The 25301-nt window shown below is 38.5% G+C and overlaps 2 protein-coding genes across 2 annotated transcripts in view; one reads left to right on the plus strand and one right to left on the minus strand.

Moving 5' to 3' along the window:
* The first annotated feature begins 1405 nt into the window (after positions 1–1405).
* Positions 1406–6016, plus strand: LOC143877798 (L-type lectin-domain containing receptor kinase S.6-like). The gene is made up of 3 exons (XM_077380024.1): positions 1406–1905; positions 2838–3947; positions 4301–6016. The coding sequence occupies exons 1-3, from the start codon at positions 1461–1463 to the stop codon at positions 5692–5694; spliced, it is 2949 nt and encodes a 982-aa protein (XP_077236139.1). The 5' UTR covers positions 1406–1460; the 3' UTR covers positions 5695–6016.
* Positions 6017–11679: 5663 nt separating this feature from the next.
* The window catches only part of LOC143877796 (uncharacterized), a 28671-nt gene continuing 15049 nt past the window's right edge, over positions 11680–25301 (minus strand). The window contains exons 16-19 of the mRNA XM_077380023.1: positions 20150–20262; positions 17467–17784; positions 14294–15207; positions 11680–11874 (exon numbers count right to left, since the gene is read on the minus strand). The gene's annotated coding sequence lies outside the window, so the exon portion shown is untranslated. The remainder of the gene's footprint in view (positions 11875–14293; positions 15208–17466; positions 17785–20149; positions 20263–25301) is intronic.

Genomic DNA, 25301 nt, shown 5'->3' on the forward strand with positions numbered 1-25301 from the left:
GCCCAAGGGTACTGGAGTTTTCGAAGGGGGTTTTCAAGTTTCTAGGATTGGGGTTATCAGGTATCAAAATGGGGTTACCAATTTCAGAATGGGCTTATCAAGTCCCTGAAAATTGGCCGAGGGTACTAGAGTTTTGGAAGGGGGTTTTCAAGTATTTGGGATTAGGGTTAATCTAGTATCAAAATGGGGTTACCAATTTACGAATGGGCTTATCAAGTCCCTTAAAATTGCCCAAGGGTACTTGAGTTTTGGAAGGGGGTTTTCAAGTCTCTGGGGTTAGGGTTATCCAGTATCAAAATGGGGTTACCAAATTCCGAATGGGCTTATCAAGTCCCTTATGAACACGTTTTTACTTTCTTTTTTTTTCACTCGTTCTTTTTCACGTTTTTTTCTTTCTACCGTACGATTCATCTTCCTCATCCTCCATTGAAAGGGAGAAGGAGAAATGCCAAACCCTAAAACAAATGAAAAATAAAACCTAGATATTGAAAGATAGATGGGAATGAACTCACGTTTCAAATTTTTTAGTTTTCCCACATCCAATGGTGGCTAAATTATGAAAAAGATGACTGGTAATGTAGAAAAAACAAAGTTGAAAATGAAAAAGTGAAAAAAAAAAAGAGGGAAAGAAGAGAGAAGAGGGAAAAGTGGAAAAGCAAAACGTGTTGCTTAAGAAAATGACATTTTCGTCCAGCTTTTAATGACAAGACATATTTTGTCCCCCGCTGATAATTTCTGAAAAGCACGGGTCCTGTTGATAATTTCACCTAATTTTTGTCCCCCATTGGTAATTGATCCTTAATTGAATAGGGTTTTAGAAATGAGAATTTATATGATGCCCCACCGTCAAAATAGCGAGGGCTAGCCCTTGTAAATTACCCGGTCGGCCATCATATAAAAACTCTTTAGAAATAAAAATTGGTTCAAGTTATCCTTTCTCTGAGTGTAAAAATTAGTAAGTTTGGATTGCAAGAAAAACATTTTGATGAGAAATTTTTTCTTTTCATTATTAAGAGAGAAATAATATGATTAAGGGGATTTGCTAGCGTCAATCGTAGGCTTTTTCGCGGATGGTCAGTTGCATCTGACAGCAGCCACAGAGTTACTGAAAACAAAATCTCCTGAAAAGTGAGCCTTTGTGGCTGCTGTCAGATGCAATAGACCATCTGCGAAGGACCGCTAGCAATTTGATTTGTATGCAAGAAAAGTAAGAAATTTCAGAAATAAAATGATTAAAAGACCATATAGCCCTGCCATGACCGTTTTGGATTTTCTTGAAGATATCCCTGCCAAGAATCTCCCTCCAAACCGTTTGTGCCCCATCATCCTATTCCTCCCCTTCTTTAAAAGACCATAGCTGGAAGAACAAAACACGTGCGCTCTCTGTCTATGTGTTACACATTCTCTCTCTCTGGAAATCATACTCTCTCTCCCTCAAGAATATCTCTTTCTCTCTCAGGATGAGACCCTCACGCTCTGTTCTCGTGTTCTTGATCATCCTCTTTTTCCTTCCATGTACCATTGGCACCTCTAATGAGTACATGGGTCTCACCAACTCTTCTTATATTACCACCATCCAAGAAGAACAAGAATCACTGATTGCCTTTGAGTTTGATACGAATTTTGATCTTGAATTGGGTGATATTAATGATAACCATGTTGGTTTAGATATCAATACTATCTTCTCCTTTGCGTCAGAAAATGCTAATTCTGTCGGTGTAGATTTGAAAGCTGGGAGACCCATGAAGGGTTGGGTCGAGTACAAGAATGAGGACAAGTTGATTAAGGTTTGGATTATCTATTCGAGATTCAGGCCTTCTAATCCGGTCTTGGTAACCCATGTCGACCTCTCTAACACATTCCATGAGTTCATGTACGTTGGCTTCTCTGCTCCAAATGAGCAAGGTATTTCTTTAAAAGCTTAACTTGTTAGTTAGTTGCCCCTCCTCTTTTCTTTTCTTTCTTTCTTGTTTTCTTTTTTTTTCTTTTGGGTTGGTCCTGAATGTGGATTTTCAATATAAAAGAGTTGTTGGGTTTTGAACAAATCACTCCAAAAGCTTCCACAGTTTGGATACAAGGATTTTATAATTTAGGATTGTAAAATCTTTGATTTTACAAGCTAAAACCTGCATTTTATAAGATTTTACAAGGTAAAACCTGGATTTTATAAGCTAGAACCTGGATTGTACATTTTAAGGATTCAAAATCCAGGTTTTAGCATGTAAAATCCAGGGTTTTACAATTCTGAATTATAAAATCCTAGTATCCAACTGTTTGGATAAGTGGATTTTAGAATCTAAGTTCTAGTTTGAAAGTGATGTAAAATTCTGGATTTTACAATCCATTATCCTGGATTTTAAGTATTTTACAACCTAAAACCTGCATTTTATAAGATTTTACAAGCTAGAACCTGGATTTTATCAGCTAGAACCTGGATTGTATAATCCAGGTTTTAGCTTGTAAAATACAGGGTTGTACAATTCTGAATTATAAAATCCTTGTATCCAACTGTTTGGATACATGGCTGTTAGAATCTAGGTTTTAGTTTGAAATTGCTGTAAAATTCTGGATTTTACAATCCATTATCCTGGATTTTAAGTAAGAAATTCAGGTTTTAGAAATCTCTTCCCCATCCTGAGATTTCTAAAAGCTGGAAACACAGGACGATCTCCGACTCTATTGCTCTGGAATGAAAGGCGGGAAATCGGACCATGATGGACGGTCTCCTTCTTCTCTCGTCTCCCATCCAGGATTTTGAGAAAATCCAAGATTCTAAAATCCGCGTATCCAAACAACCCCTTAGAGTTGGTGTTAATTAATCATTTATACTTCAACAGGCATGGCCCTTCATCTTATAGACAAATGGAGTTTTAGGACTTTTAGATTCAAACCCAATTCAGTGAGCAGTAATAACAACAATGACAATCCTGTGGTGGCTGACGACAGTGGATCTGTGGACAAGGGAGAGGACAATGGTGATAGTCTCTTAGCTGAACAAAGGAGAAGAAGAAGAAAGAGAGTATTGGTTTTCGCTGGAGGAACGACGGAATTTCTCTTCTCAATGGCAGGAATAGCTGTGGCAGGTTGGTATATTGTGAAGAAGAAGAGAAAAAATGGGATGCAGAGTTGCAGACTGGAAGAAATAAGGAGAGTTCCTACAAGGGTGCCCTTGCCCTCAAGATTCTTTCTCTCTCTCAAGATGAGATCATCTACCTCTGTTTTTGTGATCTTGATCATCCTCCTCCTCCTTCCACGTCTCTCATCCCTCTCTCAGGGATCAACTCAACGAACTAGCATCACCTTCGTATACTCTCCATCCACCAACATCACCCTCATCGGAGATGCCTACATGAGAAACGGTGCCATGAGTCTCACAAGAGAACTAGGCCCTTCAATTTCAAGCTCCGGGAGAGCTCTTTACGCCCACCCAATTCGCTTTCTTGATGCCACAACCAACGCCCCTGCCTCATTCTCTTCCCACTTCTCCTTCTCAATCTTTCCTTCTCCCTCCTCTCCTTTTGGCGATGGCCTCGCCTTCATTATCACCTCCAACCCTCGAACCATTGGCACCTTTAATGGCTACATGGGTCTCACCAACTCTTCTTCTATTACCACCATCCAAGAAGAACAAGAATCTGTAATTGCGTTCGAGTTTGATACGAATTTTGATCTTGAATTGGGTGATATTAATGATAATCATGTTGGTTTGGATATCAATACTATCTTCTCCTTTGCGTCTGAAAATGCTAATTCTGTCGGTGTTGATCTGAAAGCTGGGAGACCCATGAAGGCTTGGGTCGAGTACAAGAATGAGGACAAGTTGGCCAGGGTTTGGATTAGCTATTCGAGATTCAGACCTTCCAATCCGGTCTTGATAACCCATGTCGACCTCTCTGACACATTCCATGAGTTCATGTATGTGGGCTTCTCTGCTTCAAATGGGCAAGGTATTTCTCTAAAAGCTTAATTTGTTAGTTAGTTGCCCCTCCTCTTTTCTTTTCTTTCTTTCTTTTTTTTTTTTTTTCTTTTTTTCTTTTTGGGTTGGTCGTGAATGTGGATTTTAAATATAAAGGAGTTGTTGGGGTTTGAACCAATTACTCCAAAAGCTTAAACAGTTTGGATACAAGGATTTTATAATTTAGGACTGTAAAATCTTGGATTTTGCAAGCTAAAACCTGGATTTTATTGTAAAATCTGGGTTTTAACTTGTAAAATACAGTGTTTTACAATCCTGAATTAAATCCTTGTATCCAAAGGGGCCCTTAGAGTTGGTGTTAATTAATTATTTATACTTCAACAGGCATGGCCCTTCATCTTATAGACAAATGGAGTTTTAGGACCTTTGGATTCAAACCCAATTCAGTGAGCAATAATAACGACAACGGCAATCCTGTCGTGGATTACGACGGTGGATTTGTGGACATGGGAGAGGACAATGGTGATACTCTCTTAGCTGAACAAAGGAGAAGAAGAAGAAGAAAGAGAGAATTGGGTTTCGCAGGAGGAACGGCAGCATTTCTGTTCTCCATGGCAGGAATAGCTGGGGCAGGTTGGTATATTGTGAAGAAGAAGAGAAGAAATGGAATGCAAAGTTGCAGAGTGGAAGAAATAACGAGAGTTCCTACCAGGGTGTCCTTGACCGAGATAAAAGCAGCTACGAGGGGATTCGATTGTGAGAAGATTATCGGAGAAGGCGCTTCGGGGACTGTTTACCAGGGTGTACTCAGATCTGGAAATGCTGTGGCAGTGAAGAGATTTGGAAGAACGGATAAATTTACAAACACTTTTGCTACTGAATTAACAGCCAATTTGGGTTGTTTGAGGCACAAGAATTTGGTGCAAATACAGGGCTGGTGCATTGAGAAAAACGAATTTCTACTGCTCTATGAACACATGGCTAATGGAAGCCTGGATAAGTTCCTCCACCCACCACCACCACCAGCGCCACCCCCATTAATTCTGTCGTGGGAGAATCGGTTGAAGATTGTACTTGGAGTGGCATCTGCTCTATCCTACCTACACTATGAGTGCGAGAAACAGATCATTCATAGGGATGTCAAGGCCTGCAACATAATGCTGAACGCAGAATTCAATGCGAAGCTTGGGGATTTCGGGCTGGCGGAGCTAAAGGAACATGATATAAGTCCTCAGGTGACAATTCCGGCAGGAACGATGGGTTATCTAGCACCAGAATATGTATATTCTGGGGTGCTGAGTGAGAAGACAGATGTGTATAGCTTTGGGGTGTTGGCTCTGGAGGTGGGGACTGGAAAGAGGCCCATTGATGAGAGATTTGTGCTGGTGGATTGGGTGTGGGGGATGTGGGGAATGGGGAAGTTAGTGGAAGCTGCAGATAGACAATTGGAAGGAAGGTTCAACAAGGAGGAGATGTATAGAATGCTGGTGGTAGGCATTTCATGTGTCCACCCTGACTGTAATCAGAGGCCCAATATGCCAAATGCCATCAAGATGCTCAAAGGTGAAGCTCCTCTCCCACTCTTACCTTCTCACAAACCTGCCGCCATTAGGCTCCTCTCACTTGTCCATGACGACTACGAATGCCAAGGAGACAATTCTTCTGTTCGTCGTTACCGTCCTCCTAATAGTAATACTACTAATGAGGGACAAAGAGGAGGAGAAATTAGAGGCTGCACATCACCCACGCATTGGTTCACCCCTTGCACCAGTTTCTGAGCCCAAAGCTGAATTTCATTTATTTAGATTCATCAAGAGTTGATAAGAGAGAAGTGGGAGTCTCCCCATCAGCCCCTTCCCTCCCCACCAGCCAATTCTATGCCATTTCAAGTACTGGGGATTCTGAATTGTATTGATCATACATACTAAGACTGATAATATTCATTGTTATTCGGTTATTCCTGATTATTTAGTTAATTTATAATGCACAAGTATGCATCTGTTACAGAACTGGATTCATTGCTTCATTCATCTCCTTCATATTGTTAATATGCACATGTATACATCTGTTACACAGGAAATGGATTGATTCGTTCCTCTCTCTCTCTCTCTCTCTCTCTCTCTCTCTCTCTCTCTCTCTCTCTCTCTGTGTGTGTGTGTGTGTGTGTGTTTGTGTTTGCTCTATTTTTCTTTTATGTTTTGTAGAAAGGTTCAAAAGCATAAAAATTATTGTAGTAATAATGTTACAGATGTTAATGGAGGAAAATTACCCTCATATAACGCCACACTTCAAAAATCTATGAAATTATGCTTTCTTTTCTTTATATCCCTACACTTTATGTGATGATCAAGGAATAATATGTGCAGAATTACTTAGAGGGATCTCAACTATCAAACTCCTCCATGAGTTACTCTTTAATCACCAAGAAAAGTTTGAGGTGGATTCTCTGTCCTTGAGCCAATATACCAAGTGTATAAAAAGGAGACCCAGCTTTTAGACCGGGGGTAACTTAGATGCAACTATTACCTCCTCTCTTACATACCCTTTCATCATTCCTGAAACATTCCATTCAATCACAAACACCTCTTTTTCCCTCAGTTCACTTGTTTTCTAGCTGCAGGACAAGAAAAGAAAGGAAAAGAATCTGACGTGGAAAACTAGAAAAGAAAGGAAAAGAAACTGTGAGAAAATTCTTTTTTCTCGTTGTTCACTTGGCCGAGAAAGGAAAAGAAAGTATGCAGGCAAAGTGGTTTTCTCAGGAAAATGGATTTTCTCATCCTTTTGGTGAGAAATTTAGAGGGAAAGTGCAAGAAAGTTGGTTTTCCACGTAATTATTTATATTTTCCACGTGTGTAAATCCACTTTCCCGATAAAACGAGTGAACAGCAGAAATGTCCAATCATGTCCAATCACGAGAAAATTTGGCTTACTTTCTTCTCCTTTCCTTTCTCGAGAAGGCGGGTGAACAGAGCCTATCTACATAGAGAACAAAAGGGTAATTTCAAAGTTTTACTTTGTTAATCTACTCGCATCAGAGCCAATCAAACAGATTAGTGTGGTGGAGTTTTCCATAGGATAAGAAGAAAAATAGATATCTGAGAGTTGCTGTTAAAGAGAAATGAGTTTTGTTCTAGTTATCTCCCTCTGATTCGTTTTCGCCGTCATCCTTTTGTTTTGGCTGCTATTTCCTTGGTAGGGCGAGGGGGAGACAAGATGTGTGCACGAATAAACAGATTAAACGGGTGCAGACCCCACCACCAGGGGGTGTGAGGTTGTATTCTCCCCCTCCAACCCATATGATGTTGGAATATGCAATGAATGTTTGAGACGGAGTGAAATAAAGAACAGAGAGGTCTCTGACTCTCTGCTTTCAAAGCCTCCTTGAGTTGCTCGAGTAGAACCACTGAATTTTCTCTCCGATAGGTTGACTTGTTTTGAGGCCAATTGTTGTTGTAATTCTTTGATGGGTTTTGATTTTTTTGAGGTCTCTGCTTTCAAAGCCTCCTTAAGTTGCTTTAGTAGAACCACTGATTTTTTTTTTAATCTCTAATGGGTTGGTTTGTTTTGAGATCAATTGTTGTTGTAATTCTTTTATGGGTTTTGATTTTTTGCTTTCCTCATTTTCTTTCAAAGGGATTGTGTTGCTTATTCTTTTGATGGAAAACTAAATGAGACTTATCCCGTGCCCACGCATGGGCACGAGATAACTCTCCGGGACCTTGGAAGCTTAACAAATATATTGTGAAAATACGTGACTTGGCCCGTATGATTAACCACCCTCAACTACAGCAACAGAGGAGGTCGGCAAATGAATTAGCTGATCGTCTGGCCAAGGAAGGAGTTCTTTTGCAATCGATTGATTTACGTATCCGCTCATAGAGAGAACCACAATGAACTGATTTAATCTTTAAATTTATGTATTGGTCCTAATGTACTGTCAGTGGGTCTTATATTGTTAATCTGGGGACTTCTTGTCTCCTGCTGTTTCTTTCGATATCATTGTAGAAGTCAATTTTCAAAAAAAAAAAAAAAAAAAACTAGATGAGAAGTTGGGTTATGTGGGTGTAAATTAGTTTAAATAATGTGAGATAAGGACTTCCTTTTCTTATTTTAAAGAAACACCATTCAATCTCGTCAATAGAAGTACAAAATGCAACTACATAACTGTTCTAGTTATCTCTTACCAGTTGTAAGACAAAAGTACTAAGCTTCTGGACAGTAACAGCCGATCATATATAGGAGTAGGCAGTGAAATGAGAACTTTTGTGGATCATATTCTTGGTAACAAAAGTTACTAAACACCGAGGACTGTACAGGAACTTAACCATGAGCCTGCAAGTTAAGCATCTCCGAGGATTTGCCGCCAGTAACAGCCGGTCATTTCAAGATAAAGAAATTCCCTTATGCCCTGTTTGTTTTGGATTTTGATAACCGATTGTGAGTCCAAAACTGATTGTTGGACTCAAAATTTAACTTTGAACGTATCTACTACGAGCCATGGAAGGGGACATGAAGGCACTTGACACACAGGATCTTAGAACTCTGATGTACGTTCAGTCCCATCTCCGAAGACCCCAAAAAAGAGAATGATTTGATCCTTCTAATGAACATTTCCCAATGCATCCTTCTCTTAGCCTCTGTTTCTTTGGACGTTAAATGGGCAAAATGGAAAATTTACACCAATGTTCAAGTGAAAAAATGGATGTAAAATTTGTTGCCCAGAGTAAAAATCTTCCTTGACATGTCTGATGCTGAATAAACCAATGGAAAAAAAAATGCTTTGGATCACATTCAAACGAGCTGCTACGCCTTTAATCTTGCCTATGAAACAGTGTTCAAGTAATGCCTGCCTACTTGTTGCTGCCGCTTCAACCTTCACCAAATCACAAACTTGAACTCGACTAGAACCCCCGTTGCTGGTCAATGGCCAAAACCTCTTTGAATCCATGGATAAAGTAGAGTGATCCTTGGCGACCTTGGTAGGGGAGGCAAGTTATCTGGAAAGATATCAATCATATGACCTGAAGCTGATGTAGTTATATCCACTACATTTACAATCTGATTTGATTCCCCCATTCACATACATCCACTACATTTATAATCTGTTTTGATTCCCTCATTCACATATCTCTCTTCTTTTCAATCTTCTGCTTCGTTCCTTTTTGAATCAACCATCCTCCCTTGTCCTTCAATTCATCTTGGGTTGTAACATTCAAAGAGGCTTATCATAAAATACATCAAGCCCATAATGAAGGTTCATCAAAATGCAATCAAAGCACTTCCAGACACCCTTCATCCTCCCAGTTGGTCTTGGACCCCATTGTATCAGTCAACCTTCATCCATCCATCACTTTCACGGATTACAGGCTTGATTCATCCCTTAGCCTTGTAGATGGTTTGCTACTTTGCTTAGACCTGGGAATTCCAAAACATTTGCATTACTCGCCAAACTTAATTCAATTCGTGCGATTATCTCAATGACAGCAAATAAGGGCCAGTCATTGTGGCAACTTGATGTTAAAAATGCATTTTTGTACGGTGATCTATAAGATGAGGTGTGCATGCAGCAACTACCATGATCTGTTTCTCAAGGAGAGCCAGAGAAGGTTTTCAAAGTGAAGAACCTTTGTGGTTTAAAATAATCTCATTGTGATTCGTTTGAGAAGTTATAGCCCTTGCTATTGCATATAAATTGTGACAAAGCCATGTAAATTATTGCACGTTTAATTGCTATGGAGGTTTAGGTTGATAATATAGTAATAGCATGTAACACCTGAAGGGAGCCATTTTATTGCAACATCTTTGGAACAAATGACTTTGGTCACCTATAGAGTTTTCTTGGAATTGAAGTAGCTAGATCTACATATTGCGTATTGTAGCTAGTGGCAAATTTGTTTTTATTTTTTTGGAATATTGGCAAATTTGTTTTTATAGACAGAGAAGTTTGGTAATAAACTTGTTGATACTCAAGTGAGTCAAAATACCAAGTTTATAAATGATTAAGGAGAGATAGTTGAAGAACTCATTCAAGATTTCCACTTGGTATGCAATTCTTCGCATCTTACAACATATAAAAGGTGGCCCAGATCAAGGAATTATTTTCGAGCCCAACATCCGCCTGAGTATTTAAAGTTATATGCAAGGTTTAAAATTTCGGTTTTGGTACCGGTTTCGGACCATGAAAATTTGAAATTTCGACCGAAAATTCGGTCGAAATCCGGTACTTGACCCGAAACTAATATTTTATTCAATATTAAATTTCGGTGAAATATTAAATTAATATTAAAAAACATTTTTTGGGTCAAATTTCGGAAAAACCGAAATTTCGGCCGAAATAAATAACCGTTTCGGTTTTGATGCATTTCGGTGTCGGTCTCCACCGAAATTTCGAATTTCGGTCAAAATTTAAAACCATGGCTATATGATCCTATTTCGGAAAGGTCTCCTGAAACACAATCAACCATCGGCTATTATACGTCTGTTGGAAGAAAATGAAGATACTGGGAGTTGTTGGGAAGTCTAGTGTGGAGGCATACTACCGAGCAAAGGCCCACACTAGACGTTAGATAACTAAGTTGAAAACAATAATACAGGTGGTGGTATTTAAAATCATGGAACCAACATAAGTGTTTTGCAACAATCAAAGATCATGCAAAGATAGAGGGGGACTGTTGAAGTGCATCTATTAATATTGATCATAAGCCTAGTGATACATTATAATTTCTCTTTACCCTTAACGGTGGGATTAGACTTCCGTCACATCTCTCTCAAGACCTGCTATCCCGTCCCCATTTCCTTTCTCTTCTTCTACTATATTCACTTTCTCTTCCTTAATTATTCTATTCACATGTCGAGGATGGAGGAGCTTTTAGTCTAAGATTTTCAACCCCACAATGGAAAATGGAAGCTGCAGAAAGACAAGCACAGTGCATGCCGGCTTCCTACAAGAATATTGATTTCATCACAAATGACTCTATTTTCGGTCATGTAGCAATCAGAACGAATGACTGAAATTATACCGATACTTTTACATACTACTGGGAGAAATCTCACTTTTTTCGAGGCGGATCTTTAGAATTACCAATGCTTAGCTTTCAATTCGCCTTTTAAATTCTAGGAAGCTAATTACTAATAGTTTAAAACCACAATGAGAAATAAGAAGATGATGATGATGATGATGAAGGGATTTGCTAGGCAATTTTACAGAAATCCATTTAGCGGCTGGCTTTTGCACGTGAGAGCATCCACAGATGTTGAGGTGGCTGCTCTCATATGCAAAAGCCATCAGTGAAATGGCTTTCGGCAAAATTGCCTAGAAAGAACCTAATAATAATGGCCGAAATACTTGGCAATAAGATTTTGAACTTAAGTAGCTTCATAAAGGTTAACGTAAAGCATGTACCCGAAACGTTACTTTTTTCGTTCAGAATTTCGTTTTTCCAAAATTGCAGAAATTTTGTATTGAATAAAATATTACTTTTTTAATGTTTCGTGACCGAAATTTCGGTCAAAACAAATTTAAAAATTTCTGTTTTGGTGGGGCCTGATAAGCATACCGAAACCGAAATTTAAAACCTTGGTTAAGACTTAAGACAGAAACAACAATACATCTCTACTCTAGACACACTGTCTAGATCCAAGCTTTATTGGAAAGTATAAGGCTGTCACGTCGAGGGCTAGGAAGTGAACACACAAAATTTATCTTATGGGCTGGCTTTCGTTGCTGATGAGAACTTTATTATCATCCTCTAAATTCTAAGAACAGAGCAAAATTCATAAACCTCCATTTCAGGCTCTGTTTCAATGTAAAAATATGCTTAAAACAAAATCGGTTTAAATTTATTTTACCTGCATTTTACATCAAAAGAAACGGAGCCTCAAGAAATATGTTCGTTGCAATCCGGAGATGGTCAACCAGCTGAGCTTCCAAAGATGTCTACCCTCAGCAGGGAATTATGCTAGTATCGAAGACAATAAAAAAAAATTCACACAACGCCTTCTAGATAACACCCAGACATAAACATAAAACTTCGAAAATTTCAAAGTATATACTCGGCCCAACAAATTCCTAAAACAATGTTAGTCAGTATGAGTGATGATAAACAGGAGGCAATTGTATTTTGATCATTTTAAAGTAAAAGAATGAGAGGTGGCTGGCCAATATTAAAAACAAGGAGTGGATATCAATATCAACTCCCCCCACCCCACGCCACAAACATAAGCAAAAATAGAGAGAGAACGAGGGGTGATAACAAACCTACATGTAACCACCATTCGAGAGGGGGAAAACAACATATACAACCATTGAAAAAAAAAACAACATATACATAACTAATTATAAGTACATTCTACAATACACACAACGCATGTTCTTTAAGGCATCAAATGGTTATAATACCATGAGTCAAATTCAAAGGTGACGTGTATGGTGAGTAGTAACCATAACCTTACATATATCAATCAAGACAACACACTTTCAAATCTTTACAAGCACAATTCTAGTGCTTCTTAAGCCATATAATCAGAACAGGAGAAAAGGAGTGAATTCAAACAAGCAAAAAAAAAACACAAAGATAATGAATGTCAGTCACTTCAACAAAACTACAGAAACCTCCCTTTTTTTTGTAAAAGGTAACAAAAACTCTTTATGAATAATAAACAAAAGAAAACTCACAAAATAAACAAAAGAAAAACATAACGACTTCGGACACAAACAATGGATTACATCTAAGCAACAATACAGCTACTTGGCTGCTGGAATAGAACCTCAAATGACACTTTCTATACACACGAGAAAACATTCGTTCTGAGAATTCTTGATGAAGGAAAGAAAACATTTTGCTACAATCATGTCGTGGATGTTTGGCAACCATGAGAAAATATTTCATGGAATTTTTATTTGAAGAGGTAGACAGGTCGGTGAGGAAAATGGATTCAAGGAGGTGGTGAGTGAGGAGAGCATGAGTCGGAGCAGGAAAACAGAGGGGGGGAATAGCTAGTGCTATTTGCACCACCATGGTTTGATAATGAGCCGAACTCACCTTGCCCTTCTTGTTTTAATTGGCTGTTGAGAGCTTTTCGGGAATAGTAATAGCTTTTGACAGCTTGTTAAATAAGAAAAGACAATGTGAGTTCGGCCCATTATCAAACATGGCAGTGCCAATATTAGTAGTAAAACAGGAATGGTTTTTTCTGTTTTTGAGCCCATCTCATGCTCTCCTCACTCACTGCCTTCTCAAGTCTCTCACCTGCCCTATCTGTTCTTTCACCTTGGGTAATCAGATTCCATTATTTGTTTATTTTTTTGAATGGTAAAATTTATTTTCATGATTGCCAAACATGCAAAAAAAGGGGGACAAGGGAACTGAAAACCTCTAATACCTATTTAAGATTGGAAGCTCAAGGAGGATGGGTCTGGAGTCTGGACAGCAAATAGTTTAGTGGATGTTGGTACGGATTGGAGAGGGACGGGCACTCCATCTAAAGATGCTTCCCCGGGCTTCACCACCCCACCCTCACCGGTCAAATCAACATGTTCTTTTTGAGTGTTCTGTGTCGAGTTTCATATAGGTCAACAGATTCATCTTTCTTTTTTATCATGCACATCTTACTAGTGTATACAGTGACTAGTGATAGGACTACATGAAGACCAACCGAACCAGTAAAACCCAAGGACGGTAAGAAGTCTACGTAACATTTATTACAGGAAAAATGCAGATGAAGATGAATACTGTAGCGGTCCTGCAGAAATTACTCGGATATACCAAAATTCTCATACATTTATTGGAGAAAATAGTGTCATGACTGATCAACAAAGTTATGTAAAATCAAACAAATCACACACAAACAAGACCCCGCAATACCAACTACCGTTTCAAAGAAAAGAAGCCATCAAAATTACACTAATGATGACCTATATGTGGACACACGGACAGGGATTCGTGTGTCTAACTGTCAAGATGTACCGACAGGTCGACACAGAACCCCTAAAAATCTAGAAATGGCATACGCATACTTGCGTATAAAATTATTGATTACTAGCCATACTTTGCAATAAAATTCATATGGTATTCATTTAACTAACTACTACATCTTAGGATTAAACAACTATAAATCTCAAAGAAACACGAGGAAAACAAATAACAATGCATTCATCAATCTAATCTAATTACATTCGTTCTCAAATGTGCGTCTAGAAAGAGATGCCGGTAAGATGCAGCAAATATAATATTATAAGTATTTGTTTAGTGTTTTAGCCTTTTAGGTTTAGGGGAAAGAGGATAACAACAAATATTAGTTAAAGAAGAGTTTATAATATAATAAGAGTTAATGATAATAGAGGAGATAAACACTATATTCAATAATAAATAGTATCACCTGGCAGCGCACAATAATATCTCGACTCGGCAGCATTAGGTCTGACAGTTCTTGTAGTATATGTGTCTATATGTGTCTATATGTGTCGACACCAACACGCTTGTCTGATAAAAGTTCAAAGTATCGGCTAAATCATAGATGGTGACAAAAGATCTAATAGGAAAGAAATCACATACCTCTCGGAAATGCTTTCAATGCTTTGAAATCAAACCTCTGCTTAAGCAAACAATAAAGTTGAATAAAAGTATTAAACATAGAAAGCTTTGAAATCTAACCTCTGCTTGAGGAAACAATAAAGTTGAAGAAAACTATTAAACATTCACTTATGTTACATTACAGCTATTTTAACTTCTTGCATTTAAAAGGGATATGACCGTAATTGCATTCCAGCTTAATGTTACTACTTGGATCAACTGCATAGAAAGCTTTGAAATCAAACCTCTGCTTGAGGAAACAATAAAGTTGAACACAACTATTAAACATTCACTTATGTTACATAAGAGCTATTTTAACTTCTTGCATTTAAACGGGATATGACCGTAATTGCATTCCAGCTTAATGTTACCACTTGGATCAACTGAATGAGAACAACTATTTCAATGCTTCGTATTGTTTTCCAGTCGAGTGTCGGAAACTCGAGACCAGCAGGCATTGGCAGTGTTCAAAGAGATTCAAGGATGGGAGGTCTCTTGGGCTTTTTCAGGACCGATTGGGGTAGCGGATGCTAGTGAGGCGGAGGTTAAGGCTGCTCATAAAGGAATCACCTCTGTGGATAGAAATAGCTTTGACCCATTGATAGTGGAGTGTGACTCGCTCAATGTGATATGGTGGCTCAAGGGCCCTTTCGTTCTCCCGTGGAAGTTTGCTCATCTGTTTGACGAGATCAGAGATAGAGTGGAAGGCTCCTTGGTTACCTTTGTTCATGTTAGAAGATCAGCAAGATAGGCTAGATAGGGAAGGAGTAAATAGACAGGATTTTCTGATGTTTGATTTTTTGCCCCCATAAGGAGGTTTTCTGGTTGTATTTTTTTTTATCTCAGTTATTTGTCATTGTTATTTATTTCTGGATTTGGGTGGACTTTCTCAATCTCCCATTTATTATTAATGAAAGCTACTACCATTAAAAAACATTGTTTTCCAGTCATACGATGAAGCAAATATGATCCCCGCTAAAGCCCCAAACAAGATTAGTATGCAAATTAATTGATCATTATACTGGTATAAATATGATTCCCACTAAAGCCCCGGGAAATATTGATACACAAATTAATTGATGATTATACTGGAAAGCAGTCACAAACATTGCCTCGAGATATTTTTGCAATGTCTATGGTAAACAGGGGGAAAAAAATGTCAAGAAATTTTGAAAGAAAGACTTTTTTCTTTTTTCTTTTTTTTTAGAATTAAAAAAACATGAAATTTTTATTTTCTTAATATATATATTTTTTATAAAATTATATATAATTTCCTTCATATTTCTCAGAAAGAACAAATGCCAAGACCTTTTCTCCCCATGAAAGTGCCAAGGGTCAGGAACAATTTCTCGGAAAGAACTGTCACTACAACAGTCAGATACTACAAAACTAGACTTCCGTGGTCACGGGAAACTATGTTCACAACCCTCACAGAAGATAAATGAGCTAGAATATAGAAAAATCAAAGCATTAAATATGATCCATGTTACATGGATTCTTCTAAATGGGCGAAGAATTTGTGTCGGACATGTCTCGGATTCCAATACTTCAAGATTCTTTGAGACACTTCTAGATCTCTTTTATCTGTTTTTTCTGAATATCACTACCACAAATTTACAATTACTAAATAGAAATAAAATATTTTGTCCACTTAACCTATTAAAATTTTCATTATATTGCTCGTTAGAATTAAGGTTTTAAATTTCGGTTTCGGGGGGTAATTTTGGTCCTGGCCGAAATCCCAAATTTTCGGCTGAAATTCGGTATAAGCGCTCGAAATGTCGTTTTCTTGGGAATTTCGGTAATTTCGGCTGAAATTTTGTAAGGGAATAAAAATTAATATTTTATCAAGAATTTCGCCGAAATTTCTGAAATTTCAACCGAAGTTTCTAAATTTCGGCAATTTCAGTTTCGGTCCTCACCGAAATCCGAAATTTCGGATTTCGGATTTCGGACGAAATTTAAAACCTTGGTTAGAATCATACTAATATGTAAAAATAAAATATAGAACTTGAGAATTGATTAAAATATTTTAGCAACTCTGAATCCTCTTTTTGAGGTTTGGCGAATCCGACACTCAATACCTGTGTCGGATTCCGACACCCGTATCCGTACTGATGCAACATAGAATATGATCTAAAAACTAACACACAAATATACACATGCAAACGATTCAAGAAGATGTACAAAAATTAAATGCATAACGAAAGAATTGAGCTGGGTTACACAAAAATTAAATAAATAATAAAAGAAGTACGAAGACGATTCAAGAAATAAAAAGAATTGTGTGTTCTCACTATCTACGAAGCTGAGAAAAAGGCAAGTGAGTCCGCGAGATTGATCATCATCAGTGAAAAATGCACCTCCCTAAAGTCATCTGTTTATAAACGCGCCCATTGAATATTTTCATATGAATAATGTGCTTTTATGACTAAATTTTATGAGGTAAAAATGGGTCTAGAGTTGAAAAATAGACGTTATTTGCAACTCCGTCCATGAATCCTGAATGTTTCTGTTGAAGAATGTTTCTGTCTCAACTCCTAAGATCAAGATTCACACAATATGAATGTTTCTGTTGAAAAATAGACGTTATTTGCAACTCCTTCCATGAATCCTGAATGTTTCTGTTGAAGAATGTTTCTGTCTCAACTCCTAAGATCAAGATTCACACAATATGTCTAAGAGGTTTCCCCATCATCTGAGGTGAATGTTCTGTATGTTATCGTTTTTTATTTCTTCCACGCCTGCAATTAACAGTACTGTACTTATAAAGCTTTGCACCGAGAGAAATGATAAAGCTAAACCATTAAACATTGTCATTTTGGAATAACATAAATGCAAGAATCCATTTCTTAGGTATCTCACAATGAATGGAAATTCCTGCAAACGATGGCCGTATAAATTGATTGTTATTTACTGTTAATTTTCTTCTTTTCTTTTTGAATGGTACGGATAGTGGGCAATCATCAAGAGACTTACCGGATCATGCAGTTGCTTCTCCTTCAATGCTGGGGAAGATCCAATTCCAAGCCACAAACGTTCCTTTTTCCTTTTTCCGGTGGTTTAATAGCAATTTAAAGACCCTTCTAGCAGAGGTGGGGTTTTTTTGGAGTTGGGAAGGTTGGAAAGTTAATTGCTGGTTTTGACTGACCTTTTGTTCTTATGGAACAATAGCAAGGAGAACATTTAGAAAATACATATATTATATTAAAAAAACAACGATAGCAAAGATAAGAGTAACCTGAAATCTTATCTATAAATTCCTCGACGGTACAAACGCTACCTTTGTTATTTGATCTGAAGGTGTTATTGGCAAGCACAAAACACTAAATCATTATTATGCACTTCATCATGTTCTAAAAATCATTATTATGCACTTCATCATAAAACTCCATATTTGGTATCTATACTTTATCATGTCCTTAAAATCATTATTATGCACTTTATCATATAACTACATATTTGGTATCTATACACATAATTTTCAAATATTAACACATGATGGTAAGCCAAAAAAGGAAATTGACCAGCTTGCATTTATATCTCACCCCCATGGTTTTAAATTTCGTTTTTGGTCCCAATTTCGGCCTTGGCCGAAACCGACATTTCGGTCAGCCGAAATCCGGTAATAGAAAAAAAGAGTAATATTTTATTATATCCGAAATTTCGGAATAATACTATATTTTAAAAAAAATATCAATTTCCCGAAATTTAGACCGAAATTTGGTAAACCCGAAATTTTGGATTTCTTGAAATTTCGGTTTCAACCGAAATCCGAAATTTTGGCTGAAATTTAAAACCATGCTAACACCATTGTAGGAAAGAACTGATTTTAGGCCAAAAAGGAAGCAATGCTTCATTCAATGACCCGTGATACAGACTTGGTTGGTCAGCCATAGGTAGTAAGTTCGCATGTTTTATAACGAGCTTACACCACTAGTGGCGGGGTTTGGCCATGTCCATCCCAGTGTTCAACTTAAAAGTGCATAACCCAATGTCACAGACCAGTGTGATCACGTGAAATAACAAAATTACACATGATACATCAAGACCTCATGTAAGGATTTGAGGGGTAAGTGGTAAACCAAGAGAGATGATGGAAAAAAAAAACAGTTGTAAACCAAAACAGATGACGAAAATGCAATAGCCGGAGACTTCAGGGAAAAAACTGAGGATCACTTCAGGGATAAAGCAGAGGATCACTTCAAAGCAGAAGGGAAATTGGTTCAAGTTCTAAACCTGGGTCGGGAATGAAATCATGCATGAGGTTGATACCTGAAGCTATGGATAAAGCAAAGGTTGCAATTAACCTGCAACACCACTAAAATTCTAGGTACTAAAGATAATCAAGGCATAAAAGAATACAGCTCCATTATGCTTCCCAAATTCCAAGTGGCAGCCAATTTTTGCTTTGGGTAGTAATAAAACTTTAAGTATATCTTAAACTTTATTACTATAGTTCCTCATATTGCAATGATTGCAGGCTATTTTCCCAACCCATTCTAGCTGTTGTAACGGTTGTGACCTGGTGGTCACGGGTTCGAGCCACGGAAACAGCCTCTCTGCTAGGGGTGTAAACGAGCCGATCCGAGCTTGGCCCAGCTCAGCTCGGCTCGGCTCGGTACGAACCAGGCTCGGGCTCGGGCTCGGCTTGAGAGCCTTATCGAGCTCGGGTTATATTAAGGGCAATGATATGTGCACACCCCTCATCTTCCCTGGACAGCCCTATCTAGTGTAATTTGACTACTCTTTTTACACCACGGGGGGTGGTCCAAGTAACAAATGGGGTTCCAAAAAAGAAGTGACATATTTTGCCGCCCCCTTTCACTCTTGGACAACCCTTTTAGTGTATATATTAATATATAATATATATTTAAATATATTAAATCCTTAACGAGCCGAGCCGAGACTGGCCTAGCTCGGGCTCGGCTCGTTAAGCTTAACGAGCCTGGCCAGCCGGCTCGGCTCGGCTCGGCTCGGCTCATTAAGGATTTGAGCCGAGCTCAAGCGAGCTTCCGAGCCCGAGCCAAAATTGACACATGTACTCTCTGCAAAGCATGGGTAAGGCTGTGCACATCTAGCCCTCCCCAGACCCCGCAATGGCGGGAGCCTCGTGCACAGGGCTGCCCTTTTTATTCTAGCTGCTGTAAAGACGAGTGTGGTTCTGTGATTATGTTAATGCTCATTCAACTTATTTTGGATTTCTTAGCATTTAATATATGACTTTTCAATGGTAAGATTAACATAATATAAGATATTTACACTTCCAAAGTAAGATATTTATTCAATTGGGCCCACAGCCCCACAACCTTTTGTGAAAAAAAGGAGACAATTTACTTGTATTTATAGAGTTATTAGCTGAAAAAATTTAAGGCCCCAAACCGGAGATAACAGCAATTTAATTTAGATTAACCTGAAAGAAATTGATTTAGAGAAATAAATCCTCACATAAATTTTTTTCAAATAGAAGCTGAATCATGAGTATCAAAAGTAGTTTTTAATACTCTTACCCCTTCATGAGAGATTGAGACCTACAGATGTGCTATGGGTAGTCATTATATAATCCACGCTGCAGGGGATACACTCGAAAGAATAACGAGCACAATTTATTTACATGCAATAGATTATAGTGACTAATTGATTACAGAAAGTAAACACTTACCTGGTTCAATGGTTTTACATATTCCAAATAAGTTGAGGTTGCATATGGAGGCAGCACACATGCTCTTAGAAACAATGCAGTAAGGCTCCTCAATCACACATTCACACCACTTCCTAGGGTTGTCAGCAAAAATAAGTACGTTCATTCTAATCCACACAAAAGTAAAAACAAGTCTTCATACTCTTTAAGAAACAAATATTCATATTCTTTGAGAAAACAGCACTAGAGGTGGAGAATTGGTGTTGATTGAACAACATCCCCGTAATTCAAAATAAGATATTGAAAATATCCTTTTTTTTAATGGAAACAATTTCTTAAAAATATGGCAAAGATCGGGAGGCCGGTATGCTCAAAATACAAGTCATATGAAAAAGAAAATCCAAAACTAACAAAACGTCAAGAAGGAAGAAAATAAAAACGCTACAAATTGTGCCTATCTACCATATTACAGGTGAGCTGACCAGCCTCACTAATGGCTGAGAAGCTAACATAGTGAAAGATCACATGACCGCTCTTCTAACAGATCCAGAATCACTTCAATAACCGTTGTTGGTGAGGTTCTCATCATTTATCTCTCTAAGCGCATCCGGTAGATGGTGCTCTTCAAGGTTTTAAATGTCGGTGTCGGTTTCGGCGGTTTCGGCCACCACCGAAACCGAAATATCTCAGTTTCGGTGGAAATTTCGGCCATGTAAAATTTTGAACAAAATTCGGTTTTCTTAAAATTTCCACCGAAAAGTACAAAAGAAATCTTTACATTTCGGTGGAAATCTTTCACATTTCGGTAGAAATTTTGTAAATAAGGATGAAAAACGAAATTTCAACCAATTTCGGATTTTGGCAGGATTTCGGGGAAGTCATGTAAAAATCCGATTCAATGTAATTTCGATTTCGGTCCAAACCAAAACCGAAACCGAAATATTTCAAATGCGAGTTATCCATGAGCCGAGCGGAAGTTGAGATCTTTACTGGATGGAGCTTGCACTCTTCTCATTCAAATGCGAGTTCCTAAGATCTATTGGGGTGATGCCATCCTCACCGCAATGCTTCCTTGCCAATCGGCTCCCTTCATCAGTTCTTGATGGCACTTCCCCATTTGTTGTGTTACACCTCCAGCATGACCCATTTCCTCTCACTCCTCAAGTCTTTGGTTACGTGTGATGTCCATAACCTTGGCCCTAGTCGAGATAAATTGGATCCTCGGGCCGAACAATGTATTTCTCTCCGTTATTCTAGGACTCATAAGGGTTATCGGTGTTACAGTCCTCTCATGCGTAGGTCCTTTGTCTCTTCTGATGTAACCTTTTTTGAGTCTGACTCTTCATCACACCTCAAGAGAGTCCTCCCACTGTTCTTGAGCCGGACATTCCTCTTCATATTCCAATCCTTCCAAATTCCGTAGTCTCACCATTTTCACCTTCTACTTTACAGGTTCCTGAGGTTGTTCTTGTTTGTGAGCCCTCTTCTTCAATACAGGTACCTGAGGCTCCTCCTCCTGCTCCAATGAAGACATATTAGCGCCGGCTAAAATCTGTTGCCCCTCACTCTCCGCCTGCGCCATCGCCCTCTCAGCCGGAGATCACGACGACCACCTCTCAAGTACCTATCATTTCCCATCCCAGTGTTACTACAGATTTTCCATTGCTTCCCGTACTTGCTCTCATAATACTGCTCATCCTATTTCATCTGTTGATTCATAGGACTCTCACTCCTATGTTTCAGAGTTTTGTGTCTTCTTTGTCTTCAGTCTCTTTGCCGCAGTCCTTACCAGAGACTCTTGATCATCCTGGTTGGCATGCGGCTATGGATCTTGAGATGGAGGTCCTTCAGGCCAATCAGAAATGGGACTTGGCTGCCGATGGGTCCGTAGGTTGCCGATGGGTCTATGCCACCAAACACTTATCTAACGGGATTATTGAGCGCCTTAAGGCGCGCCTGATTGCTAAAGGTTATACTCAAACCTTTGGAGTTGATTATACATAGACATTCTCTCATCTCGCTAAGATTCCCTCTATTCGAGTTCTCATCTTTCTTGCAGCGAACCGAGGGTGGCGGCTGCACTAGCTAGATGCAAGAATGCATTTCTTCATGGGTGAGATTACTGAGGATGTTTATATAAAGCAACCTCCCAGGCATATTGCTCTGGGGGAGATGTCCTCCTCAATGTGTCGGTTGAAGCGATATATATACGGTCTGAAGCAGTCCCCTGGAGCATGGTTTGGAAGATTTGGTGATGTCGTCATGCGCTTTGGCATGAAGCAATGTGCAGTTGATCACTCTGTCTTCAGTCATTAGTCTGTTGCTGGTTGTGTTCTATTGATAGTGTATGTTGATGACATTATCATTACAGGTAGTGATTCAGTGGGGATACAGAAACGGAAGGCCTTCTTGCCAGTGTTTAAAAACGCGTTGACTCGGCCGAGTCAACGCGAATTCATGCCGACCGCGTTTCTGAGTCGCGGACTCGGCGAGTCCGGGCCGAGTCAAGCCGATTCAAAGTTTCAAACTTGAATAACCTTTTTTCTCAATTTTTCTTGGATGTGATCAACCGGCAGACGAATCTTGGTGATCCGTGACTCATCTGACCAATTGATCTTCCCAAATTGTTTTTTTTATGAGTTCTTCTTCCCAAATCTTAGCTTCAGAAAGACAATAAAAAAGATATGATTATTCAACAACAAATAATGTGATTTGTACCTATAAATTTGTGCTGGGTATCCCATTTCCTTTCATCCGATTCTGAAATGTCTGATCTCCCTTAGCTTCTTGCGCAAATCCCATTTTTTTGCCTTCGACGATTCAAAGAAAGAAAGAGATGAAAGTATGAAACCCTAAGTTGAAGGGAGAAGAAAGGTTATGTGTTAACTTTTTTGGTAAGAAATGAAGCCATTATTAGTTTATTACTCTTTTGGGATGATAAGATATTTTCCACCCTTTTCTTACTGGGACAGCCACATCTTTGTAATACTTACACACTAGAAGTGGCTTTTCGAAGTAAAATATGGGGGATATATTATCACTACCTTATCAGTTGATGAAAAAAGGGAAATGTTATCAGCACTTCTGTATTTTGATGAGGGCACTCCTCACTTTATTAAAAGTATGGCATGGCCCGCACCATAGGATAATCCAAACCGTCCATTAGATGGGCCACAGCCTAAAAAGGTTGAGCCCCAAAAATCATTTCCATAGGTTGATCCTAACCCTTCGATCTATAGAGGGTTAGGATCAACCCTCAAACATTCAGATCGGAGGGTTAGGATCAACTTATGGAAATGATTTTTGAGGCCCAACCTATTTAGGCTGTGGCCCATCTAATGGACGGTTTGGATCATCCTGTGGTGCGGGCCATACCATACTTTTAATAAAGTGAGGAGTGCCCGCATCAAAATACAGTAGTGCTGATAATATTTCACTAAAAAAAAGGAAAAAAATTCAAAATTGCTTTGACAGTCAGACCCATTTAATGCTTTTCTACCTCCGATTGTGACTCTTTATTTCCTTTATTCTTTCTCTTTTTTTTTAGGATTTGGTGTATCCAGCAAATGCTAAAAAATCAGATGTTGACTAATGGGCCTGATGGAGTAAAATATTGATCGAACGTTTCAAAATGGACTGAGAATTCACATTTTTGTTTTATCTTTTGCTAAAAGGAAAACACTTTGAAAACACAGTCAAAGTAAATATGAAAAGACAAATTGAGCTACAGATAGCCATCCATTGAGGTAATGCCACGTGGGATCAGCCTTCCAAGAAACACTAATGCCATTTATTAAACACAGGCATAGGTGTACTGGGCGGCTACCCATTTTTCTATCAAAAAGTTAGCTGCAGTTAAACTTTCAATGTTGGATAATCCAAACCGTTGGATAATCCCTTGTCATATCTATTTTAATTGGTTTGATCATCCGAGCCGTCCATTTGATAGGTGACAACGTAAGTAGGTTATGCTCAAAAATTCATTTCAATATTTATTACTTTAAATGGCTATAACTTTTGGATGATCTCTTTCTTGTATGGCTTATGCCATAGGATGATCCAAACCGTCCATTTGGTGGGCCACAACATAAATAGATTGTGCGGAAAAATTCATTTCCATAAGATGATCCTAATCCTCCGATACATTGACAACTGCATATTATGGCAAGTTCTATGGATCGAAGGGTTGGGTCATCCTATGAAAATGATTTTTTAAGCACATTGTATTTAGAATTTTAGATGGTGACTCATCCAACGCACGCTTTGGATCATGTTATACTATAAGCAGTACAATACTAATTGAAAAATAATGGACCAGACGTGGCTCATCAAATGGATGGCTTACATCCTATAATGTGAGCCTTACAGTACTTCTTGAAAAATAATACATCTGGTATATTTTTTGTATGGCTCACGCATAGGATGATCCAAACCATCTATTTGTTGGGTCAAAACATCAATAGGTTGTGCCCAAAAAAATGATTGCCACAAGATGATCCTAAATCTATTGATAACTGCATATTATGGAAAGTTCTATAGATCGGAGGGTTGGGATCATCTATGTAAATAATTTTTGGGCCACAATGCATTTACATTGTGGCTCATCCAATGGACAGTTGGGATCATGTTATATTTTAAGCCATATAGTACTTCTTGAAAAATAATGGACTATAGGGGCTTACACCATATAGAAACTCATATAATCTAATCCCTTATTTTAGTAATGACAGTCATCTCCTATTTTTACACTTTTCTAGATATAGTGACACAATGCCGCTTGATCGTGCATGGGAGCATGGGACGATGTCTAATCCACCATCGAGAAAAATGATGGTTTGTATTTATTGTAACAAAATCACTACCGGTGGGATTAATCGCTTTAAACATCATCTTGCTAAGTTACATGGCAACGTTGACGGGTGTCCCAGCGTGCCTGAACAAGTGATGAAAGAAATGAGAGCTGCCCTCGAAAATTATAAAGAGGAAAAACAAGCAGTAAAGAACGTGAACAAACAGATTGCTGAAGAACGAGGCACACAAGAAGAAGACATGCTTGATAGAGATATGCGTGCGGCGAGGAAAGCTAGTCAACGTACATTCTTTATGGAAATGGAAGCACAACGCATCGCACGAGATGGAGCTGGCCCATCATCAGGACCTTCGCGTAGGTCAG

This window comes from Tasmannia lanceolata, unplaced genomic scaffold (genome assembly GCF_043159265.1).
Source record: "Tasmannia lanceolata isolate RefF3 unplaced genomic scaffold, GAP_Taslan_0.1 ptg000005l, whole genome shotgun sequence".
NCBI lineage: Eukaryota > Viridiplantae > Streptophyta > Magnoliopsida > Canellales > Winteraceae > Tasmannia > Tasmannia lanceolata.

Excerpts from the sequence above, each read along its gene's own strand:
- LOC143877798 (XM_077380024.1), top strand. The coding sequence starts at position 1,461 with ATGAGACCCTCACGCTCTGTTCTCGTGTTCTTGATCATCCTCTTTTTC. Across the intron at positions 1,906-2,837 it reads CTCTGCTCCAAATGAGCAAG|GCATGGCCCTTCATCTTATA; the intron begins GTATTTCTTTAA and ends ATACTTCAACAG. Across the intron at positions 3,948-4,300 it reads CTCTGCTTCAAATGGGCAAG|GCATGGCCCTTCATCTTATA; the intron begins GTATTTCTCTAA and ends ATACTTCAACAG.